General features: G+C 47.1%; 1 protein-coding gene across 5 annotated transcripts in view; it reads right to left on the reverse strand.

Annotated features, from left to right (window-relative positions):
* Positions 1 to 17,746: 17,746 nt before the first annotated feature.
* Positions 17,747 to 20,804, reverse strand: part of FBXO15 (F-box protein 15) — a 58,628-nt gene continuing 55,570 nt past the window's right edge. For 3 of the 5 annotated variants that reach the window (XM_045004056.1, XM_045004055.1, XM_045004052.1), the window contains one exon: positions 17,748 to 19,451. In XM_045004056.1, the coding sequence (XP_044859991.1) occupies positions 19,182 to 19,451 (270 nt within the window). In that variant the 3' untranslated portion in view covers positions 17,748 to 19,181. Of the gene's footprint in view, positions 19,452 to 20,804 lie in introns of all 5 variants that reach the window. The other 2 variants (XM_045004053.1, XM_045004054.1) reach the window with 2 other exon arrangements.

The following is a 20,804-nucleotide window of genomic DNA, read 5'->3' on the forward strand; positions in this document are numbered from 1 at the left end:
AAACTTTAAATCCTTCTCCCATTGAAATGTAATTTTGCCCAGTTTCACTGCTTGAGAAATCAAGGCAGCATAAGTATAGTTAATGCATTTTATTTAAAAATGACTCCTAGCTTGCAAAATGTTACCCGTGAATTAGTATGGGTGGGTGTAGAGCGCTGAGCCTGCTAAGTACCAACTGTGATAGATTTAAGATCCAATTATAATGAAGTACTCCAAAATGAAAATCCCCAATTGTTTCAATACACTAAAAAACACACTTCTCGATGGAAGGTCTGAACTGTAGATGGGCCTCCACCTATATTCTAAATGTACAGACATCTATAGATAAGGAGCTTGTGCTCACACAGATAAAATTCCTCCCGTGAGAGGGCACCATGACGTAATTTGAATGGAAGGCACCTACACATCTGAGGACAGACTATGTATTTGCATGGAGTAATGCTGGGGAATTTGGGTAAAAGGCTTTTCATTAAAGAGCAATCTCCTGTACGAGGTCAACTCGGTGATGGGGTTTTTGAGGGGTTGGCAGAGGGGCAGGTACTGGCACTCTATCAACCTTTACATTCACATTATTGAGAATGTAGCTAACTGTTTGAAAAGGTATCAAAACAGCTGCGCGCTAGCACTGTTCTAAGACTGCATGTGGTAGACTGTGGCTTGCCAGTTCAGCCTCAGCTCTGTCCCCTACAATGTGCAAAACCACATACAAAAGGTGAACATGAACATTTACCAAGAAATTGTAAAATCCCATGGTCTCTTCATAGATTCAAGGACTGGAAGGGACCTCGAGAGGCCATCGAGTCCAGTCCCCTGCCCTCACCAAATCCACTTCCAATATGATGTCACATTAAGATATTATTATTGTATATTTAACATATTCATTTTGGTAGTGCCCAAGGGCCATTCAAAACTGGGGGCCCACTGCACTAGGTGTTGTACAAACAGAGTAGTAGAAAGTCCCTGCCCCAAAGAGCTTACAATCTGACAGGCAAGAGAGACACAGGGTGGGGGAAAGAGTAGAACACACCAGCAGACCAAACAATGCAATGGCAGCAAACAGCATGATAGCGCCACAGAATAAATAAATAAAATGTTATTTATGAGTTTAATTAGGAGGAGATAAGCTAGATGGAAAGAAAAGGGAAGGGGGACTGGGCAGGGGACAAGAGGGTCGGAGAGTGTGGTGTGAAGCTGAGGGGGCGAAGACTGAAGAAGAGGAGGAGTGTTGGAGCAAATAGCCCATCAGCACAGGGCAGAGAAAGTCCAGTCAAAACCGTAGAAAGTTCTCTGAGTGTTCAGAGGTCCCTGCTTTGGCTGCTTCTGCCTCTACCAGCTCGAGTCTCTGGCTGGTTCTTCTCTGCAGCCCACATTAGGGGGAGATAGCATCTGGGTCATAGTGCCCCCAGCATGAAGGGATGTGTCTCCTCTGTACAGTATTGGGTTAAGGGGGGTGCTGGGGAGAGGGGTGACCTTGGCTGGGTCCCACTTTACCTCCCTCCTCAGCGCAACATTCCCTGCTTTGGCATATGTAGCTTTATGCACTACAAAATCTTCTGCCCCTGTCCCACACACATTAGTTCCTACAAAATACAGTTAAACATATAAATGGTAAGGTCTGCACCCACTTACATAACCAAAGAACACCAATATGATCAGCACCTTTTGTAACAGGACAGATTCTGGTTCTATTCCCAAAAGCAATCTTCTGCTCAACACCACACTAACACAGAACCTACGGAACTCTGCCATAGGCTCTGGCTACAGCCTCCTCGCTTCACACTCTGTATTACACATTTAATGAACAATATATGAAATCAGAAATATACATCCAGCCGCACATTTCTATTACAAAGAAAACAAGAGACAAAGCTGTGACTGGGTGGGTGGTGGTCAGGTGAGGTCAAAGTGACAAATGAATGGTTATAAAGCAGTAGGGGATTGACTTCATCCCTTAATTGTTCATTTTCAGATTTTTTTAAACAGTGAGTTTTTCTTAATGTAAATTTATCTTATTTTATTTATTGCAAAAAAGGGCAGTTATGGTTGGGCGGGGGGTTGTAGAACTCCAATACTACACATATTTGGTCTGAATCTTTTTTTTTGGAAATAATTAATAAGCACTGTACATAGAATTGCTCTCTCAAGGCTACATTGATTTACAATACTTCAGCTTGCACTGAAAAACAAATTAATAATTTGAATAAAGAATTGTTACTTAGCTGGTTATTAACCATTTTTCTTGCTCTGATTTTTTTATTTTAATGAGCTCAGCTGTTTTGACATATTCTCATCATCAAGAACCCAGAGAAATGAATATAATTGGAAATTATCCATATGTAGAACAAATGTAACGTTAACCACGGGTATCTGATCAATACTTCTGACTTGTAGTACATGTATTTCCCTCTCAATGGGTCTGCACTTTCAGACTTTGTTAAGCTTTGGTGCTTTGTTCTCTCACAATATACTTTTGAGAGATGAAACGACGTCAATCAAATCCAGGGTCTAAGCTCTCCAGTTCCATCTTCTCTCTGTGTGTTTACAAGCCTTATAGTTTTCTCCTTTTATTATAATCATCTGTGTTGACCAGACCTGCAGTAAGTACAAAGTATCTCTGCTCCTTCTCTGCAGACATTTTAGAGATGGTACAAGATGAGAACAATTCCCAGGGGGATTTGACCAAGTTTGAAAATGAGAAAAGAACAAGTGATGCACTGACATTCAATATATCTTTCCTTATCACAGACAGCTTACTACAAATATCCTTGCTACCACCATTTCCATTTTGATTGATAAGGGAGGTAGAAGAAAGGAAGTTAGCTGATCAAATTTAACAGTTCACAACAGCTATAAAAATAACCACAAACTGTAGTTTAGAAACCCTTCTGTTGTGTTGTCATCCCAATTCTTAGTGATTTGTGGAAAAATTATTTCATCTGTGCAATTTTTAGTTCAGCCTTATGTAGTATTAGTGTGAACACATACTAAGCCATTTCAAGTCACCTTATTCTCATTCTTTTAAACATTTCTTCTTTCTGCTCATAACTCTACCAATAACTAATTTTAATCAATAAACAAGACACAGGAATAATCTGTAGCCAGAACTCAAACCATAATTCAACAAAAACAAATTAAATCTGTAGACATTAAACATTTTATTGAATATGTTTATGATTTTCTAACAGGTAAACAAGACTTTTCAGCTTTCTAGTTTTTGCATTCAGATGACTAAAAAGAAAAAGATATTCACTGAGTACTCCAAACAGTGAAACTAACATGTTTTATCATCAAAAATAAACATATATGTGACAGTCATTCTAAAGTGTGTTTAAGTGCATGAGCTTACCACAATTAGAAATATAATTATGTTTATTTGTTAAAATAACACACAAAATTTAGTCTGATCCTGCAAACGTGTACATAGCTAAATATTTGAGTAGTTTCAGTAAAATTAAGCATATGCCTGAGTGTCTAAAGAATCAGAGCCAGAAAGATTTTGATTTGCACAGCACAGGAGGAAAAGTGTAACAAGATAAACTCATTACAAATACTATGTACTATTTCCAGCAAGCTTACAATATTGAGAACATTATATGCATTGTGGAAGCAGATCTGGCTCTCTCAGTAGCCACTGCAGAAGATGCAGTGGGAAAACATCTCTGGGGTAAGATGAAGAGAGAACACCTTGGTCCCCAGGCCACACTCCAAAGGTTCCGGTGATCTGCAGCTCCTGTGATAAGCTCTCTGAATGAAAAAATGGCTGAATAAAGTACTTAAATGTTCCAGCACTACCTTGATATTTACTGTTAAAATTAAGAGGGACAAAATTCTTAGCTGGTGTAAATCTGTGTAGCTCCATTTGAGTATGCACTGTTGTTGTAGCTGTCAGTACCAGATATTAGTGAGAGACAAGGTGGGTGAGGTAATATCTTTTATTGGACCAACTTCTGTCGCTGAGAGAGACAAGCTTTCAAGCTACACAGAGCTCTTCCCCAGGCCTAGAGTTCTGTGTAGCTCACAAGCTTGTCTCTCTCACCAACAGAAGTTGGTCCAATAAAAGGTATTACTGCACCTACCTTGTGTCTCTAGCTCCATTTAAGTCAATGGAGTTACACTATTTTATACCAGCTAAGGATATGGTACAAGAGAATTTATACATTATTCATTAAAAGAACTACAAATCAAGGAGGACATTCCACAGCAAAATGTACAAAAAATCAAGACCATAGGACACAAATAAAGTAATTTATTCAAGCAGTAGGCCACCAATGACAACTGCAGGGTTAACATTTTGATGTAGCTTTCTTTAAAAAAAGACAAATTTCTGCATTGCTACAATCGTTTTGGGGGAAAGGCCCTTTGGTTAAATCACTCTTTCATACCCATCGATCTCTTTTCAAGGCAATTTAAGCTCATTACATTAAATGAACACTATTATACATGTAATAAAATAAACATAACTACTGTTTTTATGCTTGCCTACCAGGTAAATTACCCTTTTAAAAGTTCTGTCGCATAGTAATTAAATATACACATTCAAAATTTTGGCAGTTTCTCTCTTTCACTTAGATGAGTTTGTCTTCGAAAATGTATAGAAACAGAAAGCTTTCTTCATTTCTGGATTTGCTTTTACTTACTAGTAGCAATATGCCATAGAGATTACCACAGCAGATCAGACTAGTTGTCCATCTAATCTAAGCCCAAAGAACAACTCCAGTACCAGATGCCTTAGAGCAGTGGTTCCCAAACTTGTTCCGCCGCTTGTGCAGGAAAAGCCCCTGGCGGGCCGGGCCGGTTTGTTTACCTGCCGTGTCTGCAGGTTCGGCCACTCACGGCTCCCAGTGGCCACGGTTTGCTGCTCCAGGCCAATGGGAGCTGCTGGAAGTGGTGGCCAGTATATCCCTTGGCCCACGCCGCTCTGCCAGATGCTCTGCTTCACTCCACTCCACCAGCCGTCCCATGAGCCACTCCAACCATCCCACAAACTGCTCCGCTCTGCCAGCCGCTTAGCAATATATCTTCAGTCCCCACCCCCAACTAGTTAACACAACTCTCCGTGATTTCAGCTCTTAGTAATTTTAGCTCTTTAGTGATTTCAGCTGGTAGTAGGGGAGCCCCAGTGCTGGTGCACCATTGGCCTACAGTGACTTCAACTCAGCAGCCTGTAACTAGACTCCTAATGGAATCAAAATTAGGTCTGATATTCAACAGTGAAGAGAGGAGGAGGTGCAATTGGTGTTTCAAGCCCTCAAAAGGGGCCCACACCACCAGGTACAAATATCTGTTCCCAGCCTCTCTCAATTCACTGGGATTTGGAACCCATGTCCCTTGTCTAGCGAGTGCTACTTACTCGATGGTGAGTCCCTCTGTCATAAAACAGTTCCACTGGCCTTGATTCACATAATCACGGTAACACCACTTCATTCTTCCTGCCCCAATAACAAAGAAACTGGGGATCCCACAGCAGCCAAAGTGACCATTTGAGCTGTTGTGGGCTCATGCTAGGCTGGGTGGGTGTGCCTATGCAAACAAGATCAGCCCCTGAAGTTCTTTTGCACAACTCGCCACAATTCACCACCAGATGTCAGGGTAGAGCTCATCTTGACTCTGCTTACATCTACAACCATACGAGGAACTGAAAAACATGCAAGGTCCTATCAGGCAATACATACATCATTATAGGATCCAGTTCATGCAAGCTGGGTTTGATTCTGCTGCCAAATAAAGCAAAAATAACTCCACTGAAGTCAATAGTTACAGCAGTGTAAAACAGATGTAAAGTGAATCAGGCCAACCATGAGTCTATTAATAGGAGGGCATATGGAACCTCAATCTTTGTTTCCAGACAGAGTAAGGCCATCAGCCATTCACCTGAAATTAACACTCTGAAAATGTACAAAAAATAGTTTCATGACCATGTATATCCATGTTTCTTTAGAAGGTGTCAAAACTATTGCTTGTATAATATGCACTTTTTAAATATTAAAAACAATAAATTAGAAATATCTTGAGATTAATTTTATTATTCATAATATCACATTCTAGGTTATATATCCAATTTATCAATAAATCTATGCTTAAAGTAAATATTTAGGAATAACTATGATTCTGTATTTTTGGACAGACAAAATCTAGCAATGTATTGCTGCCACATCTAGGAGTGACTAAGATATTTATTATGACTGTTATGCAGCCACCTCTTTGTGAACTTTAAGTTCAGTTTGTCTCATACTGCTAAGAATCAAGATCCTCAACCTGTCCTTTCCTTTGAGGTGAAGAGGCAAACCAGCGAGGTCTGTCATAGCAGCCTCCTTTTTTCTTCAGGCCCTCCTCTCCCTTGGTGCTGTTTATAGCTTTCCTATCCACCATCAGAGTGAAATCAAGATGATCCTGGTCAGTTTTGCTGCTATCTACAGGGTTCTGAATAGAAGAGGCAGAAATGGAAATGACCAGAGTGTGTTAATTTAATAATGTTGCTAACTCATAAGCAGGGCCGTCCCTAGACATTTTGGTGCCCTACACAGCCTCCGCGGGAGGGAGTGGGGGCTGGCCCCAGGCCACCGCGGGGGAGGGGAGCAGGAGCAGGCTTGGGGGGCATGGGGGAACTGCCCTCCAGCACGAGCCAGCAGAGCAGAGCGGGTTGGAGCCGGATCACTCCACTTCCTGCCACCCAGTGAGTGCAGGGCAGGCCCGACCCTGCACTCACGGGGCGGTGGAAAGTGGAGTGACCGGGCCCCAGCCCGCTCCGCTCTGCTCCCCTGGCTCCCAGCCTTGGGTCGGGGGGGCAAGGAGGGGAAAAGACAGTTACTCACCGTTGTAACTGTTGTTCTTCGAGATGTGTTGCTCCTATCCATTCCAGTTAGGTGTGCGCGCCGCGCATGCACGGCTCTTCGGAAGACTTTTACCCTAGCAACACCGGCGGGCCGGCTGGGCGCCCCCTGGAGTGGCGCCACTATAGCGCTAGATATATACCCCAGCCGGCCCGTCCGCTCCTCAGTTCCTTCTTGCCGGCTACTCCGACAGTGGGGAAGGAAGGCGGGTCTGGAATGGATAGGAGCAACACATCTCGAAGAACAACAGTTACAACGGTGAGTAACCGTCTTTTCTTCTTCGAGTGATTGCTCCTATGCATTCCAGTTAGGTGATTCCCAAGCCTTACCTAGGCGGTGGGGTCGGAGTGAGACGTGCCAGAGTGCAAGACTGCTGAGCCGAAGGCTGCATCGTCTCTGGATTGCTGCACCAATGCGTAGTGGGAAGCGAAGGTGTGGACAGAAGACCAGGTGGCCGCTCTACAGATATCGTGGATGGGGACATGGGCCAGGAAGGCGACAGACGAGCTCTCGTAGAGCGAGCGGTGAGACGGTTAGCTGGTACACAAGCAAGCTCGTAGCATGTTCAGATACATGCAGTGACCCAGGAGGAAATCCTCTGAGAGGAGACCGGCTTGCCTTTCATACGCTCCGCAACTGCTACGAACAGTTGGGGCGAACGCCGGAAGGGTTTTGTTCGCTGTATGTAGAAAGCAAGGGCCCTGCGGACGTCCAGGGTGTGCAGCTGTTGTTCCCGACTCGAGGGGTGAGGCTTCGGGAAAAAAACAGGAAGGAAAATGTCCTGGTTTAAATGGAAGGCCGACACCACCTTAGGGAGGAAGGCCGGGTGTGGCCGAAGCTGAACCTTGTCTGCATGAAAGATGGTGTACGGTGGACCAGCCGTCAGGGCATGAAGCTCGGAAACTCGCCTCGCTGAGGTTATGGCGATGAGGAAAGCTGTTTTCCACGACAGATGGAGCAGGGAACACGTGGCCAAGGGCTCAAAGGGGGTTCTCATGAGCCTGGTCAAAACCAGATTCAGATCCCAGGACGGAGTAGGACGCCGCACTGGCGGGAACAAGCGATCTAGGCCTTTGAGGAAGCGGGAAACCGTCGGATCGGAGAAGATGGACCGGTGACCGACGGGTGGCCAAAAGGCGGATATGGCCGCTAGGTGCACTTTCAACGATGAGACCATGAGACCTTGCTCCTTAAGTGACCAGAGGTAGTCCAGGATCGTTGGTATAGGGACAACGAACAGATTCAGGTCTCTCTGATCGCACCAGATTGCGAATCGCTTCCATTTCGCGAGGTAAGTCGAGCGAGTGGAGGGCTTCCTGATCTCTAGCAGGACTCGCTGGACCGCCACCGAACAGGCACGCTCCGCGTGGGTCAACCACTCAGGCACCAGGCTGTAAGATGGAGGGACTGCAGGTCCGGGTGGCGGAGCCTGCCGAAGTCCTGCGTTATCAGATCCGGCCACAACGGGAGGGGAATGGGATCCCGAATGGAGAGCTCAAGCAGCAGAGTGTACCAGTGCTGCCTCGGCCAGGCCGGAGCGACAAGTATGAGGTGGGCCCTGTCCCTCCGAAGTTTGAGAAGCACCCGATGTACGAGCGGGAACGCATATAGGAGGTGACCCGTCCAGGAGCAGAGGAATGCGTCCGACAGGGAGCCCGGGGCGCGACCCTGGTAAGAACAGAACTGGTGGCACTTCCTGTTCTCTCTGGAGGCAAACAGGTCTATTTGGGGAAACCCCCACCTGCGGAAAATTGTGTACACCACATCTGGACGCAGTGACCACTCGTGTGAAAGGAACGACCTGCTGAGACGGTCGGCCAGCATGTTCTGCACTCCTGGAAGATAGGACGCTACCAGGTGAATCGAGTGGGTTATGCAGAAGTCCCACAGGAGCATCGCTTCCGTGCAAAGTAGGGAGGATCGGGCCCCACCCTGCTTGTTGACATAAAACATCGCCGTTGTGTTGTCCGTCAACACTGCGACACAATGCCCCTGTAGACGGGAGCGGAAGGCTTGACACGCGAGGCGAATCGCCCGCAGCTCCCTGACATTGATATGTAAGGAGAGCTCTCGGGGCGACCAGAGACCTTGGGTGTGCAGGTCGGCTAGGTGTGCCCCCCACCCTAGCTCTGAAGCATCCGTGGTCAGAGTGACGGATGGTTGAGGAGGGCGGAATGGGACTCCGGCACACACCACTTCTGGGTCCAGCCACCAGGTGAGCGAAGCAAGGATCGGCTTCGTGGGCGTGACTACCATATCCATGGAGTCGCGGTGGGGCCGGTACACTGACGCAAGCCAAGTTTGAAACGGGCGAAGGTGCAACCTCGCGTACGGAGTGACGAACGTGCACGAAGCCATGTGGCCCAGAAGGCAGAGGCAGGAAGGCACCGTTGTCGTTGGAAAGGATCGTAGGCCCCGAACTAGGGAGACCAGAGACTGATGCCGAGGTTGGGGCAGGCAGGCCCTGGCCAAATTGGAATCCAGGACCGCTCCGATGAACTCCACCCTTTGCGATGGAGTCAACGTTGACTTCTCGGCATTTATCATAAGTCCTAGGCGCTGAAACAGGGCTAGGATCGTGGTCATGTGACTCGCTACCAGTTGGCGGGATGGTCCCCGGACCAGCCAATCGTCGAGATACGGGTATACATGTATCCGACGACGGTGGAGGGCCGTGGCAACCACTGCCATACACTTGGTGAAGACCCTCGGCGCTGTGAAGAGGCCGAAGGGAAGCACTGCGAACTGGTAGTGTGTGCTGTTGACAACGAAACGCAGGTAGCGTCGGTGAGGAGGGTAAATCGCGACATGAAAATATGCGTCCTTCATGTCGAGGGCGGCAAACCAGTCTCCCGGATCCAGGGAGGGGATGATGGTCCCCAGGGTCACCATGAGAAACTTGAGCTTGACCAGGTACCTGTTGAGCTCTCGGAGGTCGAGTATGGGTCGTAGACCTCCCTTCGCCTTGGGGATTAGGAAATATCGGGAATAAAATCCCCTGCCTCGCATATCGCTCGGCACCTCCTCTATGGCACCCAAGCTCAGCAGAGACTCGACCTCTTGTAAGAGGACTTGCTCGTGAGAGGGGTCCCTGAAGAGGGACGGGGGCGAAACAAACTGAAGACGGTAACCGGACTCTACCGTGCGTAGCACCCAGTTGTCCGTTGTAATCTGGGACCACGCCGGGAGGAAGTGGGAAAGACGGTTGAAAAATAACGGGGAAGGATCCGGTGGAGAGACTGATGGGCCGACCTCGGGCGTCCCATCAAAACGCCTGTTTCGGCCCTTGAGGGGCTTTAGAGGGCGCCTGGGACTGGGTACGCCGATTGCCCGATGGTCTACGGCGGTTCAGTCTGCCTCTGCGTCCATTATCAGGCCTCGACCTGGACTGATTAAATGGCCGATAGGGCTGCTGCCTGAAGGACCTCCGCTGGGTAGCAGGTGTGTGCATGCCCAGGGTGCGGATGGCAATACGGTCATCCTTAAGGGTCTGGATTCTGGAGTCTGTCTTCTCCGAGAATAGGCCCTTGGTATCGAAGGGCAGGTCCTGCAAGGTATACTGGACCTCTGGCGGCAAGGTAGACGATTGCAGCCAGGAGATCCTCCTCATGGTCACTCCTGATGCCAAAGTCCTGGCTCTGGAATCTGCAGAGTCCAGTGAGGCCTGGATGGAGGACCTGGAGGCTTTCTTGCCCTCTTCTAGCAGGGCAGAGAACTCCTGCCTGGAGGTTGTGGGAATCAACTCCGTAAACTTAGAGAGAGCCACGAAGTTGTCGTAGGCATAGCGGCTAAGGAGAGCCAACTGATTGGATATCCGTAGTTGAAGGCCGCCAGCCGAATAGACCTTTCGGCCCAACAGGTCCATCCTGCGCGCGTCCTTGGACTTCGGCACTGGCGCGGGTGCCCATTTCTTTCCCGGTCATTCACCGACTGCACAACGAGGGAGTCTGGGGCCGGGTGCGTATACAGGTACTCGTACCCGGACGGGGGCACGGAGTACTTTCGCTCCACGCCTCGAGCAGTGGGAGGGATGGACGCAGGTGATTGCCAGACTGCAGTGGCATTCCTCTGAATAGTGCGAATGAAGGGCAGGGCCACTCGCGTGGGGGCCTCAGCTCCAATCACATTAGTGACCGGATCCTCGTCCTCAGTGACCTCTGCGACCGGAAGGTTGATGGCTTGTGCCACCCGACGGAGGAGGTCCTGATGGGCACGCAAGTCATTCGGTGGGGGATCCGATGATGAGGACCCCACCACCGCCTCGTCCGGCGAGGAAGACGAGGAATGGCCCTGACCCATGGCTTGTAGCTGTGGTTCGTCCATGGGGTGCGAAGCCTCCGCCTCTACGGGATGTTCCGCCGGTACCGGTGGCGGCAGAACCTCAACCGGAGGTGATGGAGGGGGTCTGCTGACAGTGGTCGGAGGCCCTGTGGTCGGAGGGCCTGGGTCGCTGGAGGGAGGGAGCGCCCTGAGCCTCGTGAAAGGCCCAGGGGGTCCAGAAGCCCCATTGCTGTGGACCGTGGTCCTGTCCTTGGGGGTCTGCCCGGTGATCTGCACCGCTGCCCTCGTGCGAGGTGACCGACGGTTGGCGGGAAGGCCACGGGGGGGCAGAGGCGTTCAGGGGCTGCGCCGTCGATGCCGCTAGTCTGTCCGTGTACGGTGCTGGGGACTGGTGCCGATCGTCGCGGTACCGGGAGCGAGAGCGGGACCTTCGACCGCGTGAGTACCGGGAGGTCGACCGCGATCTCGACGGTCGTCGACGGGAGCGGCTCCGAGAACGGCGACGGGAGCGGTGCCGGGATCCGGACCTTCTTCGGTGCTGACGGTCCGGAGACCGGGACCGGGATCGCCTCCGGGAGTGCGACCGGTACCGCGATGAGGAGCGGTACCGGGACTGCGACCGGCGCCGAGACGGAGAGCGGTACCGGGATGGTGACCGGTGCTGGGACCTGGATCGGCGTGAAGGTGACCGTCTCCGAGATCGGGATCGGGACCTGGATCGCCTTCTATCCCGTCTGTCAGGGGAAGGAGGCCGTATCATGGCCGGCTTGCCCACTGACTGCACAGCCCGCACCGGCGGTGCCGGGGGCCGGAGGCTTGGTGCCTCTGTTAGCTCTATGAGCTCCCCCACCGTCGAGAACGTATCGGGCGTGGATGGGAGAGGCAGCTCGACCACGGTTTGCACCGGGGAGCACGGAGGTACCGGACTCAACGGCCCTGTTGGCGCCGGAGTCGACGGTACCGCGCACGGTCCGTGCGCTGTCGAGGTCGGTACCGAGGGGGCCGACACTGGCTGCTGGACCGGCGGTCTCGATGCAGCAGTCTTCCCAGACTTTGGCTGCGGCTTCCGTTTCCCGGATGGTGAGAGGGAACGGTACTGGGGCTTTCGGTGCCGGCTGCTTCTTAAGAGTCTCGGTATCGGACCGGTCGGGGACCGCTCGAGCGCTCCGTGCCGAGGACGATGGCGGAACTGATGGTGTCGGCACCACAGGGGTAAGCGCCAATTCCATTAGGAGCTGCCTTAATCTAATGTCCCGCTCCTTTTTCGTTCTAGGCTTGAACAATCTGCAAATAGGGCACTTATCTGGTCGATGGGCCTCACCAAGACAACGCAGGCAGGAGTCGTGAGGGTCCCCAATCGGCATGTGCCGCTGGCAAGCCGCACAGGGCTTAAACCCCGGTGTCTTGGGCATACGCCTGCACAGGACGGGAAAAGAGGGGCTAAGCCCCCCTAATTCCCCTTAATCTACCTAATAACTTACTTAACTAACTATTTTAACTACTATATACACTAACTACAAAACTAGAACCAAGGTGAGCTAGGGATGTGGAGGACAAATGAGCACTCCACTGTTCCAACGGCCATCACGGGCGGGAAGAAGGAACTGAGGAGCGGACGGGCCGGCTGGGGTATACATCTAGCGCTATAGCGGCGCCACTCCAGGGGGCGCCCAGCCGGCCCGCCGGTGTTGCTAGGGTAAAAGTCTTCCAAAGAGCCGTGCACGCGCGGCACGCACACCTAACTGGAATGCATAGGAGCAATCACTCGAAGAAGAATAGCCACAGTTACTAGTAGCATGGCTGGGAGCCTGCGGCACAGAGAAGGCTGGGGCCAAGTCGCTCCACTTCCCACCGCCCAATGAGTGCAGGGCGCGCCCGACCCCTGCTGCAGTCCCCCGGGACATTGCTCAGGGGAAGGGTGGAGTGGGGGTGGGGCTGGGGTGGAGCAGGGGCAGGAAGAGGCAGGGTGGGGGCGAAGCAGGAACAGGGGCTTTGAGGAAGGGGCGGAGTGCGGGCAGGGCTGGAAAGAGGAGGGGCTGGGACGGAGCAGGGGCAGGGGCCATAGGGAAGAGGCGGAGCAGGGGCAGGAGCAGCTTTCCTGGGCAGCTCAGCCGGCCGGGGGATCAGGCTGGCCGCTAGAGCAGCACACAGCTGTATAGGGCACCAGGAAATTTGGGGCAATTTGGTACCCCAAATTTCCTGGTGCCCTATGCAGCTGCATACTTTGCATATGGGTAAGGACGGCCCTGTTCATAAGTAGTAAGAAATGCACGAGTTGTTGGTCTGAAGATCCAGAAAGACAGCAGGACAGCATTGATTTACTTTATTCCAAACATCTTCACAACCCTAGCAGCTAGGAACATAATTTTTAAAATTAAAAGCTAGTTAGCTTAGGGTTAATTCTGTTCCCAACTTTGCTGTGGGTAAGTGGAGTTTTCATGCCCTGGAAGAGGTTTGAACATAATTGGAATGGAAAGTAGTTTCTTTTGGGATTCAACATTTGTAGAATCCAAGTAGCTACTGTGAGTTAACCTGTAATAAAATTGTTCCCAGTTTAACTGTTATCCACTTTCACTGTGTGCAAGTTGATAAATGATAAGGCTATTAAAGACTTATCGCTTTCCCCATGGGCTCCCTTAATAAAAAAAAAGGTAGATAATTAGATTTCTATCAGTTTTTAGAGACTACAACAAGTATATTTTCTTGACCAGTTTTTATTATGCTGTCACATTGTGTTTGTTACACTGTTTCCTTTGCATAATATAGCATTTTTAGTTGAAAAGACATTTAAATTAATAGAAGTTCTCAAGCGTTTTACACTGGAAATATAAAATATTAATACAACAAATTCATTTCAAGTCAGTACTGGTAGAAGGTTGTAACCATCCACTGGCTGTTTAGTGGCCAATGTAAAATGAGTTTGGTGGTTTCATACCAGGTCTTAGAGGACAAGTGTGTTTACATCACAAAGTTATCAATGCAACCGGACCTAATCTGCACCCTAGTGAAGTGAGGCCAAAGGCTGAAAGGATACGGAAGCTGAACTATCCTTTCTCCACTAAAGGTGGTCCTTCAAAGCCAGACATGAGACACACTGGTAAAGCAGTTTGAGCTGCGGCTGCCCATGCACCACTTGTCTGTGCATAGAGTACTTCAGTGTCTGTCATTCCAGCACTTTTCACACCACACAGTTTGCTAAAAATGAAGGCTTCTGTTTTGTTTTCTAAGTCAAAACACTACTAATAAGGATATAAAACTCTTGCTTTGAAATGATCATTTAACCTATTATTGGCAAACTTGCTTTTTTCCCCTTCAAGAGTTATATAGACTCAAAGACTTTAAGGCCAGAAGGGATCATCATGATCATCTAGTCTGACCTTCTGCACATTGCTGGCCACAGAACCTCACCCACTCACTCCTGTAACAGACCCATAACTTCTGGCTGAATAACTGAAGTCTTTAAATCAGGATTTAAAGACTTCAAGTTACAGAGAATCCACCATTTACACTAGTTTAAACCTGCAAGTGACCTGTGCCCCATGCTGTAGAAAACGGTGAAAAAGGGCCAGGGTCTCTGCCAACCTGACCTGGGGGAAAATTGCTTCCCAACCCCAAATATGGTGATCAGTTAGACCCTAAGCATGTGGGCAAGACCCACCAGCCAGACACCTGGGAAAGAATTCTCTGTAGTAACTCAGAGCCCTCTCCATCTAGTGTCCCATCACTGGGATATTTGCTGGTGATATTTGCTGCTCGCAGTCGCAGATCAGCTATATGCCATTGTAAGCAGTCTCATGCCCTCCATACATTTATCAAGCTCAAACTTGAAGCCAGTTAGGTTTTTGCCCCCTGCCACTACCCCAACCTCTTTCTAACTCTTATTAAAAACGGAGGCAAAGTATTTATTTAGGCATTGGGCTATGCCTAGATCGGGGTCAGCACCCTTTCAGAAGTGGTGTGCCGAGTCTTCATTTATTCACTCTGATTTAAGGTTTCACGTGCCAGTAATACATTTTAACTTTTTAGAAGGTCTCTTTCTATAAGTCTATAATATATAACTAAACTATTGTTGTATGTAAAGTAAATAAGGTTTTAAAAATATTTAAGAAGCTTCATTTAAAATTAAATTAAAATGCAGAGCCCCCCAGACTGGTGGCCAGGACCCGAGCAGTGTGAGTGCCACTGAAAATCAGTTTGCATGCCCCCTTTGGCACGCGTGCCATAGGTTGCCTATCCCTGGCCTAGATTATCTTTAATCTCCACCCCATCCTCAGTGCTTAGTGGTCCCACTTCTTCTTTCCTTGGTTTCTTTTTATTTATATGGCTATAGAAACTTTTGCTGTTAGTTTTAATTTCCTTTGCAAGATCCAACTCTGCTTGGCTTTTGGCAGCGCTCGCTTTATCCCTATACTTTCTGACCTCCAAGAAGTAGCTTTCTTTGCTGATCCATCCCATCTTCCATTCCTGGAATGCTTTCTCTTAATCACCAGTTTGAGATGTTTGCTCATCCAGCTTGGTTTGCAACTCTTCCCTATGAATTTTTTCCCCTTGCTTGGGATGCAGGCTTCAAAAACAAAGCATGTTTTTCAGCAGAAAAGAGTTGGATTAATCAGGATAACTTCCTTTCCTAACCCAATTCATGCAGTCTGTGTTGCAGAAAATGCATTCAGAATATGACAAAAATTCCTGGCTGGACCCTCAGATTTGTGATTTCTTATGGTCAGGTGCCCACTGTGTGATAAGATACATTTTGTGGTACATGATAGTCTGAAAAGTTTCAGTCCTCAAAGATGCCTCATGCTATAGAGCCAAAAGCTCTATTTTTAAACTAAAACAGAGAATTAAGCATTTCTTTCAATATAATTTAATTTTTATATCTCAGTGCAATTTCATACTGTACCTTAAAGAAACTTCTCTTTGTACTGAAGAAGCAAATGACTGTTTAGCCAGACAGACAACCCATTGGTGTTAGATTGGAACATTTTTAGAGGAAATGAAGTTTCATCAAAGCTGAAATGTTTTGTGAAGATGTACCCATTTCAACATACAATATTTATCAGGTGGCAGGGGTGGTGTGGTGTGTGGGAGAGAGAGTCCGATGCTCTGTCTTGCTCTATAGCTTGGTGATCAGGGTGCTGGCCTGGGATGTGGGAGACCCAGGTCCAAGTCTTCAATCTGCCGGATTATAAAGTGATCTGGGATGAAAAATTCTGCTGTGAATCAGGCAGAGCAGGGCTTGTCCCTCATCCTCCCAGACCCAAGCCCCCTAACCACCAGGTTACAGCTACACCAGGAGTGTAACTTTTTGGCCTGAGGGCCATATCTGAGTGTGGAAATTGCATGCAGGGCCATGACTGTAGGGCTGGGGCAGGGGGTTGGGGTGCGGGAGGGAGTGCGGGGTGTGGGAGGGGGTTCAGGACAAGGGATTGGGATGAAGGAGGGGTACAGCAGGGGTCTCATGGCAGGGGGTTGGGGCGGAGAAGTAGTGCGGGATCTGGGCAGGCGCCGCTTACCTGGAGCAGTTCCAGGATGGCAATGGGGCGAAGGCGGGCTCCCTGCCTGCCCTGGCACAGCACCGCTCCCGGAAGCAGCCAACACTACGTCCCTGCGGGAGGGGGGATACTTGGACACAATTCTGTTTTTGAGAAAACATTTGAAAGCTTTAGTTATTCCACTGCAGAACAAAAAAAAAGGCCAATCTAAAGAGTTGCCACAAAACAGAATTGTTGTCCTCCAGTCAGCTCCGGTTATCGGGGATCTTGAACATGCTAAGTGGATAGGGTTGCGGGACCTCCCCAGCCACCGGTGCAAATGAGCGAGTGAGGGAGCCATGGGGTGAGCGGGTGGGGCCTTCGAGGAGGGGTAGGCCAGGAGTGTTCAGTTTTGTGTGATTAGAAAGTTAGCAACTCTAGGTTCTCCGTCTTCAAGGGCATGGGCAGGGATTTAAATGTGACTATTTTGGGGTGGGCACTTTAAACACTAGCCCCTCACTCAATGCCTCCAGGCCCTGCTGTTTCCCCTACCTCCCTGGCTCCTGCTGCCTCCCCAGGTTCATCCCCACCTATCCCCCGCTGCCTCTCCCCCTCCACATTGTCCCAGGCTCCAAATACTTACTGGAGGCTGCGGGTGAGGAAGGGAGGAGGCTCAGCAGGCTTCCCAGGCCCCCTCTCACAGAACTCTGCTGCCAGCCCAGCTTCCCTGCTCTGGGCGCCATCTAGTGGGGCTCAGTGGGACCGTTCGCTGGAGTAACTTTCCCAGGCACATCTCTTCAGCAGAGCTCAGCCCGACTCCCACGCTGGCAGAAATGGGGGAGGAGGGGTTTAGGGGAGGGAATCCCAGGGCGGCGGCCAGGGCAGAAGCTGTGTACAGTGGCAGAGATGATTATTGGGGAGTCCCATGCTCCTGCTTGCACCCCTTGCACACACCCCTGTCCATCATTATAAAATAGCCAGGAAGGGCAATGGCAAGAGAGTGGGATGGGGAGGGGGAAGGAGAATAAGGATGTGGCTGGGTCTGAAGCAGAAATAATGTTTACTGGCCACTAAAAATGTGCAGATATTTTGTTTATTGATTAGGCGAGGTTACACAGATGTCAAACTATAAACATATGCTGAACCAGACCAGCTTTTCTATTTTCTTTACTTAGTATCTTTGAATTCAAAGAAAACAGTAAACAAGCTTAAAAATTAAATTAACAAAAAGAATCAGTATATCTGTAGTACAAAGGACAAATACTTAAACTCAGCGACTGTTTAAATATTTGGCTCATATATGCAAGTTAATATAGAGACAGGAGGTAAATAAACACATATTACAACAAATCACTTTTACCACAATTAAAAACAAGTCACAGAAGACAACAAATAAGTAATTATGGTAGGACAACCTTATCTGTAATAGGAAGCACTTGGAAACAACACAAAATTTATCTATTTGTAATAAACTACACAGGAACGTTATCCACATTACTAAAAAGACACAATTGTGCCAATGTCATGTATCTCCCTCAGGCAAAACTCCCAACGGATTTCAAGTAAGGCATACAGGATTGGACTCCAAAAGGTACAACCATGTATTCTGAAAGAGTAAACATATAAAATACAATTTTCAAATAAGTCCTACAGATAGATACTAAAAGCCATATTTTAGGTATCCATCATTTCTACTTAAATAACTGAATCTTAACTATGTCAATACGAGCTGATGACGCTCACCTCCTCTGGGGAAAAAAATCAGACCTCTTATTTAGAGGCCAACATATCTCTTTCAGTTCCTAACTAAAGGCTTCAATGTTTTCAGAGATGGACCACAATCCATGCAACCAAATTAAAACAACTGCATTTTTCCCTCTGACCCAACAGCAGCTTTAACAGTCAACTTTTAAGAAAAGGGTCTATAGAAGTCTTTCCCTTGGCAAAAGCCTTCTTCCTCACATTACTCATCCCTGTGCCCGTCAATCTAAATTTTTAAAGCCCCTACCACAGTGAATTTTAGATTACAAATTATGATTAAAAATACCTCATCTGCATAAGTTTGGTCATTTAGAAATAGTTTCTCATAATTATCTAAAGGACAATTATCTAGAAGCTCACTCAACAATACTTTGGCATTGTTTTGTTACTTCAGACTTCATGGAGTTGAGTTTTTCAAGGTGGTTTTTAAGTTCTTAGGAACAGTGTAGAACATACAAATATGGAGAGAGAACACAGTCATATTTACAATAGCTGTTTCAGAAGCAGCATTACATATCTGACTATGCCAGATAAGATTGTATTGAGTGACACTGATCTTTTTACCCTTTTCATGCCCAGTACTTGCAACAGAGACTAGCGCACATCATGGTGCTTCACAGGAAAGCTATTACTTTTTATGTTTAAGCTTCTCTCCCCAATAACAAAAGTGAAAACAATAATAAAAATAAATAAGTGACTACACTTCCTAGTTTTCAGTAAATAAAGCACAAAACTTGTAGCACCTGGATTGTGGGGTTCATTTCAACCTTAATCCCCGCCTCCTCCCAAAAAATCAACTAAATACCAGCAGAGAAAGTAACTGCTCAAATTATTAGAATCAGTATTTTGTTCCAAACCAGCGGTTAACTTTTTCAGTGCTTAGATAAAGAACCAGATTGACTATATAGTATTCCTTGGATTCTTCTATCCAAACCAGCTCAACGTGGACTTTACCCTCTGAATCCATATAGTTTAAGTCATAGTTGTGTCCCATATAGTCATAAAGGCAGGATGCCTTGGAAGAAAGTTTCATGTAGACTGGGGCACTGAAACACCAGAAGGGCTTTTCTGTTTCATCCAAGAGGGTCACATCCATCATGTAACAGTTCTAAAAACATAAGCAAAAAAAACCCAACAACATTATTTTTCTATGTGCAGCATATATCATAATTACCACAGGGCTACATCTTATAGTCCTTGCACAGTTAGGTAGAACTATCACTGATGTTAGGGGGAATTCTCCCTGATTTAGGGATGTACAGACTGTACATAGGTAGATAGTCAAAGTAAAATTCACAACACTTCAACGGCCACTGTAAAAGGACTGCAATCTATTTAACTGAAAAGGTTTCCAACCAATAGGATTATAGCCTACGCATGCCATTGGTAGCCTCCCGCCAAGCACATGGTGATACCAGCCAATACCATAAGCCATGTTTTAAACATTTTTTTAAAAATATTTAAAACTATATATATAAATAGTAATAATTAGTGTGCTATTAGTTAAAATAGTAATATGTCCTCCATTATGAGGAAACGTGGAGTTTAAACTTTGGCCCAGGACTTCTATGGACCAGGCAATATCCTGAAACAGGCGCATAGAGTTCCATGACTGTAGAAAAACACAGATGTGCACAAAACAGAGATCAGCCTTTAAACTAAAAATACTGCAAGACATCCCCCGGCTTAACCTTCTAGGAATGGGCAAAGACTGTAGAGGTCTTTGATTCCCAGAGGAACAAATACAATATTTTAATCTTCCTTTTAAATTATATACTAAAATTAAATAAAATACTTTAAAATGATTATTTAAAACAATGTATGAAAATATTACACAAAAGACTATAAAATATGAAGGTGTACATCAGTCAACTTATAGAATTCTTGGGTGTTTTGATGCAAGTAGTATTTACAGGCTTGTACATTATCATTCTTCAGGTATACAAATACTGGACAGACATACACACCAGGTGACGTGTCACTGCCAATCAGCAATGAGTTCAGAATTGTTAAAACTACTCCTGTACTCTGAACGAGGACATGCATTTTTACTTTTATGGGTAACACCATATTAATTATGTTGTACAGACAAACTATCTGATGTTTCTCGGCCAAACATACAAAGTAAAAAACAAAGCAATTAAAACGCAATTTTTCAAAATGTAAGAGAAATATCTGGTTCACACTTGTTTATTCATAGGGTAATCAAGTCAGCGCAATGTTTCACATACAAGATGTCATGAGGGAAGTCTCAGCACATTTTCCTTTCTCATGCCCTTGATTTATAACCCTTCTTAGTGACAAGATCCTTGTCTTTCATTACTGATTTTGTAGTTCAATTACAGTGATGTTACATTTAGATGCAAAGAGATTAATACTACCTTCAAATTAGTTCGGACTTAGGATGTACGATTTTACTGATATATCATGACATATTAGGCACTCCTTATCTCAAGATTTA

The sequence above is a fragment of the Mauremys mutica genome, chromosome 2 (genome assembly GCF_020497125.1).
Source record: "Mauremys mutica isolate MM-2020 ecotype Southern chromosome 2, ASM2049712v1, whole genome shotgun sequence".
NCBI lineage: Eukaryota > Metazoa > Chordata > Testudines > Geoemydidae > Mauremys > Mauremys mutica.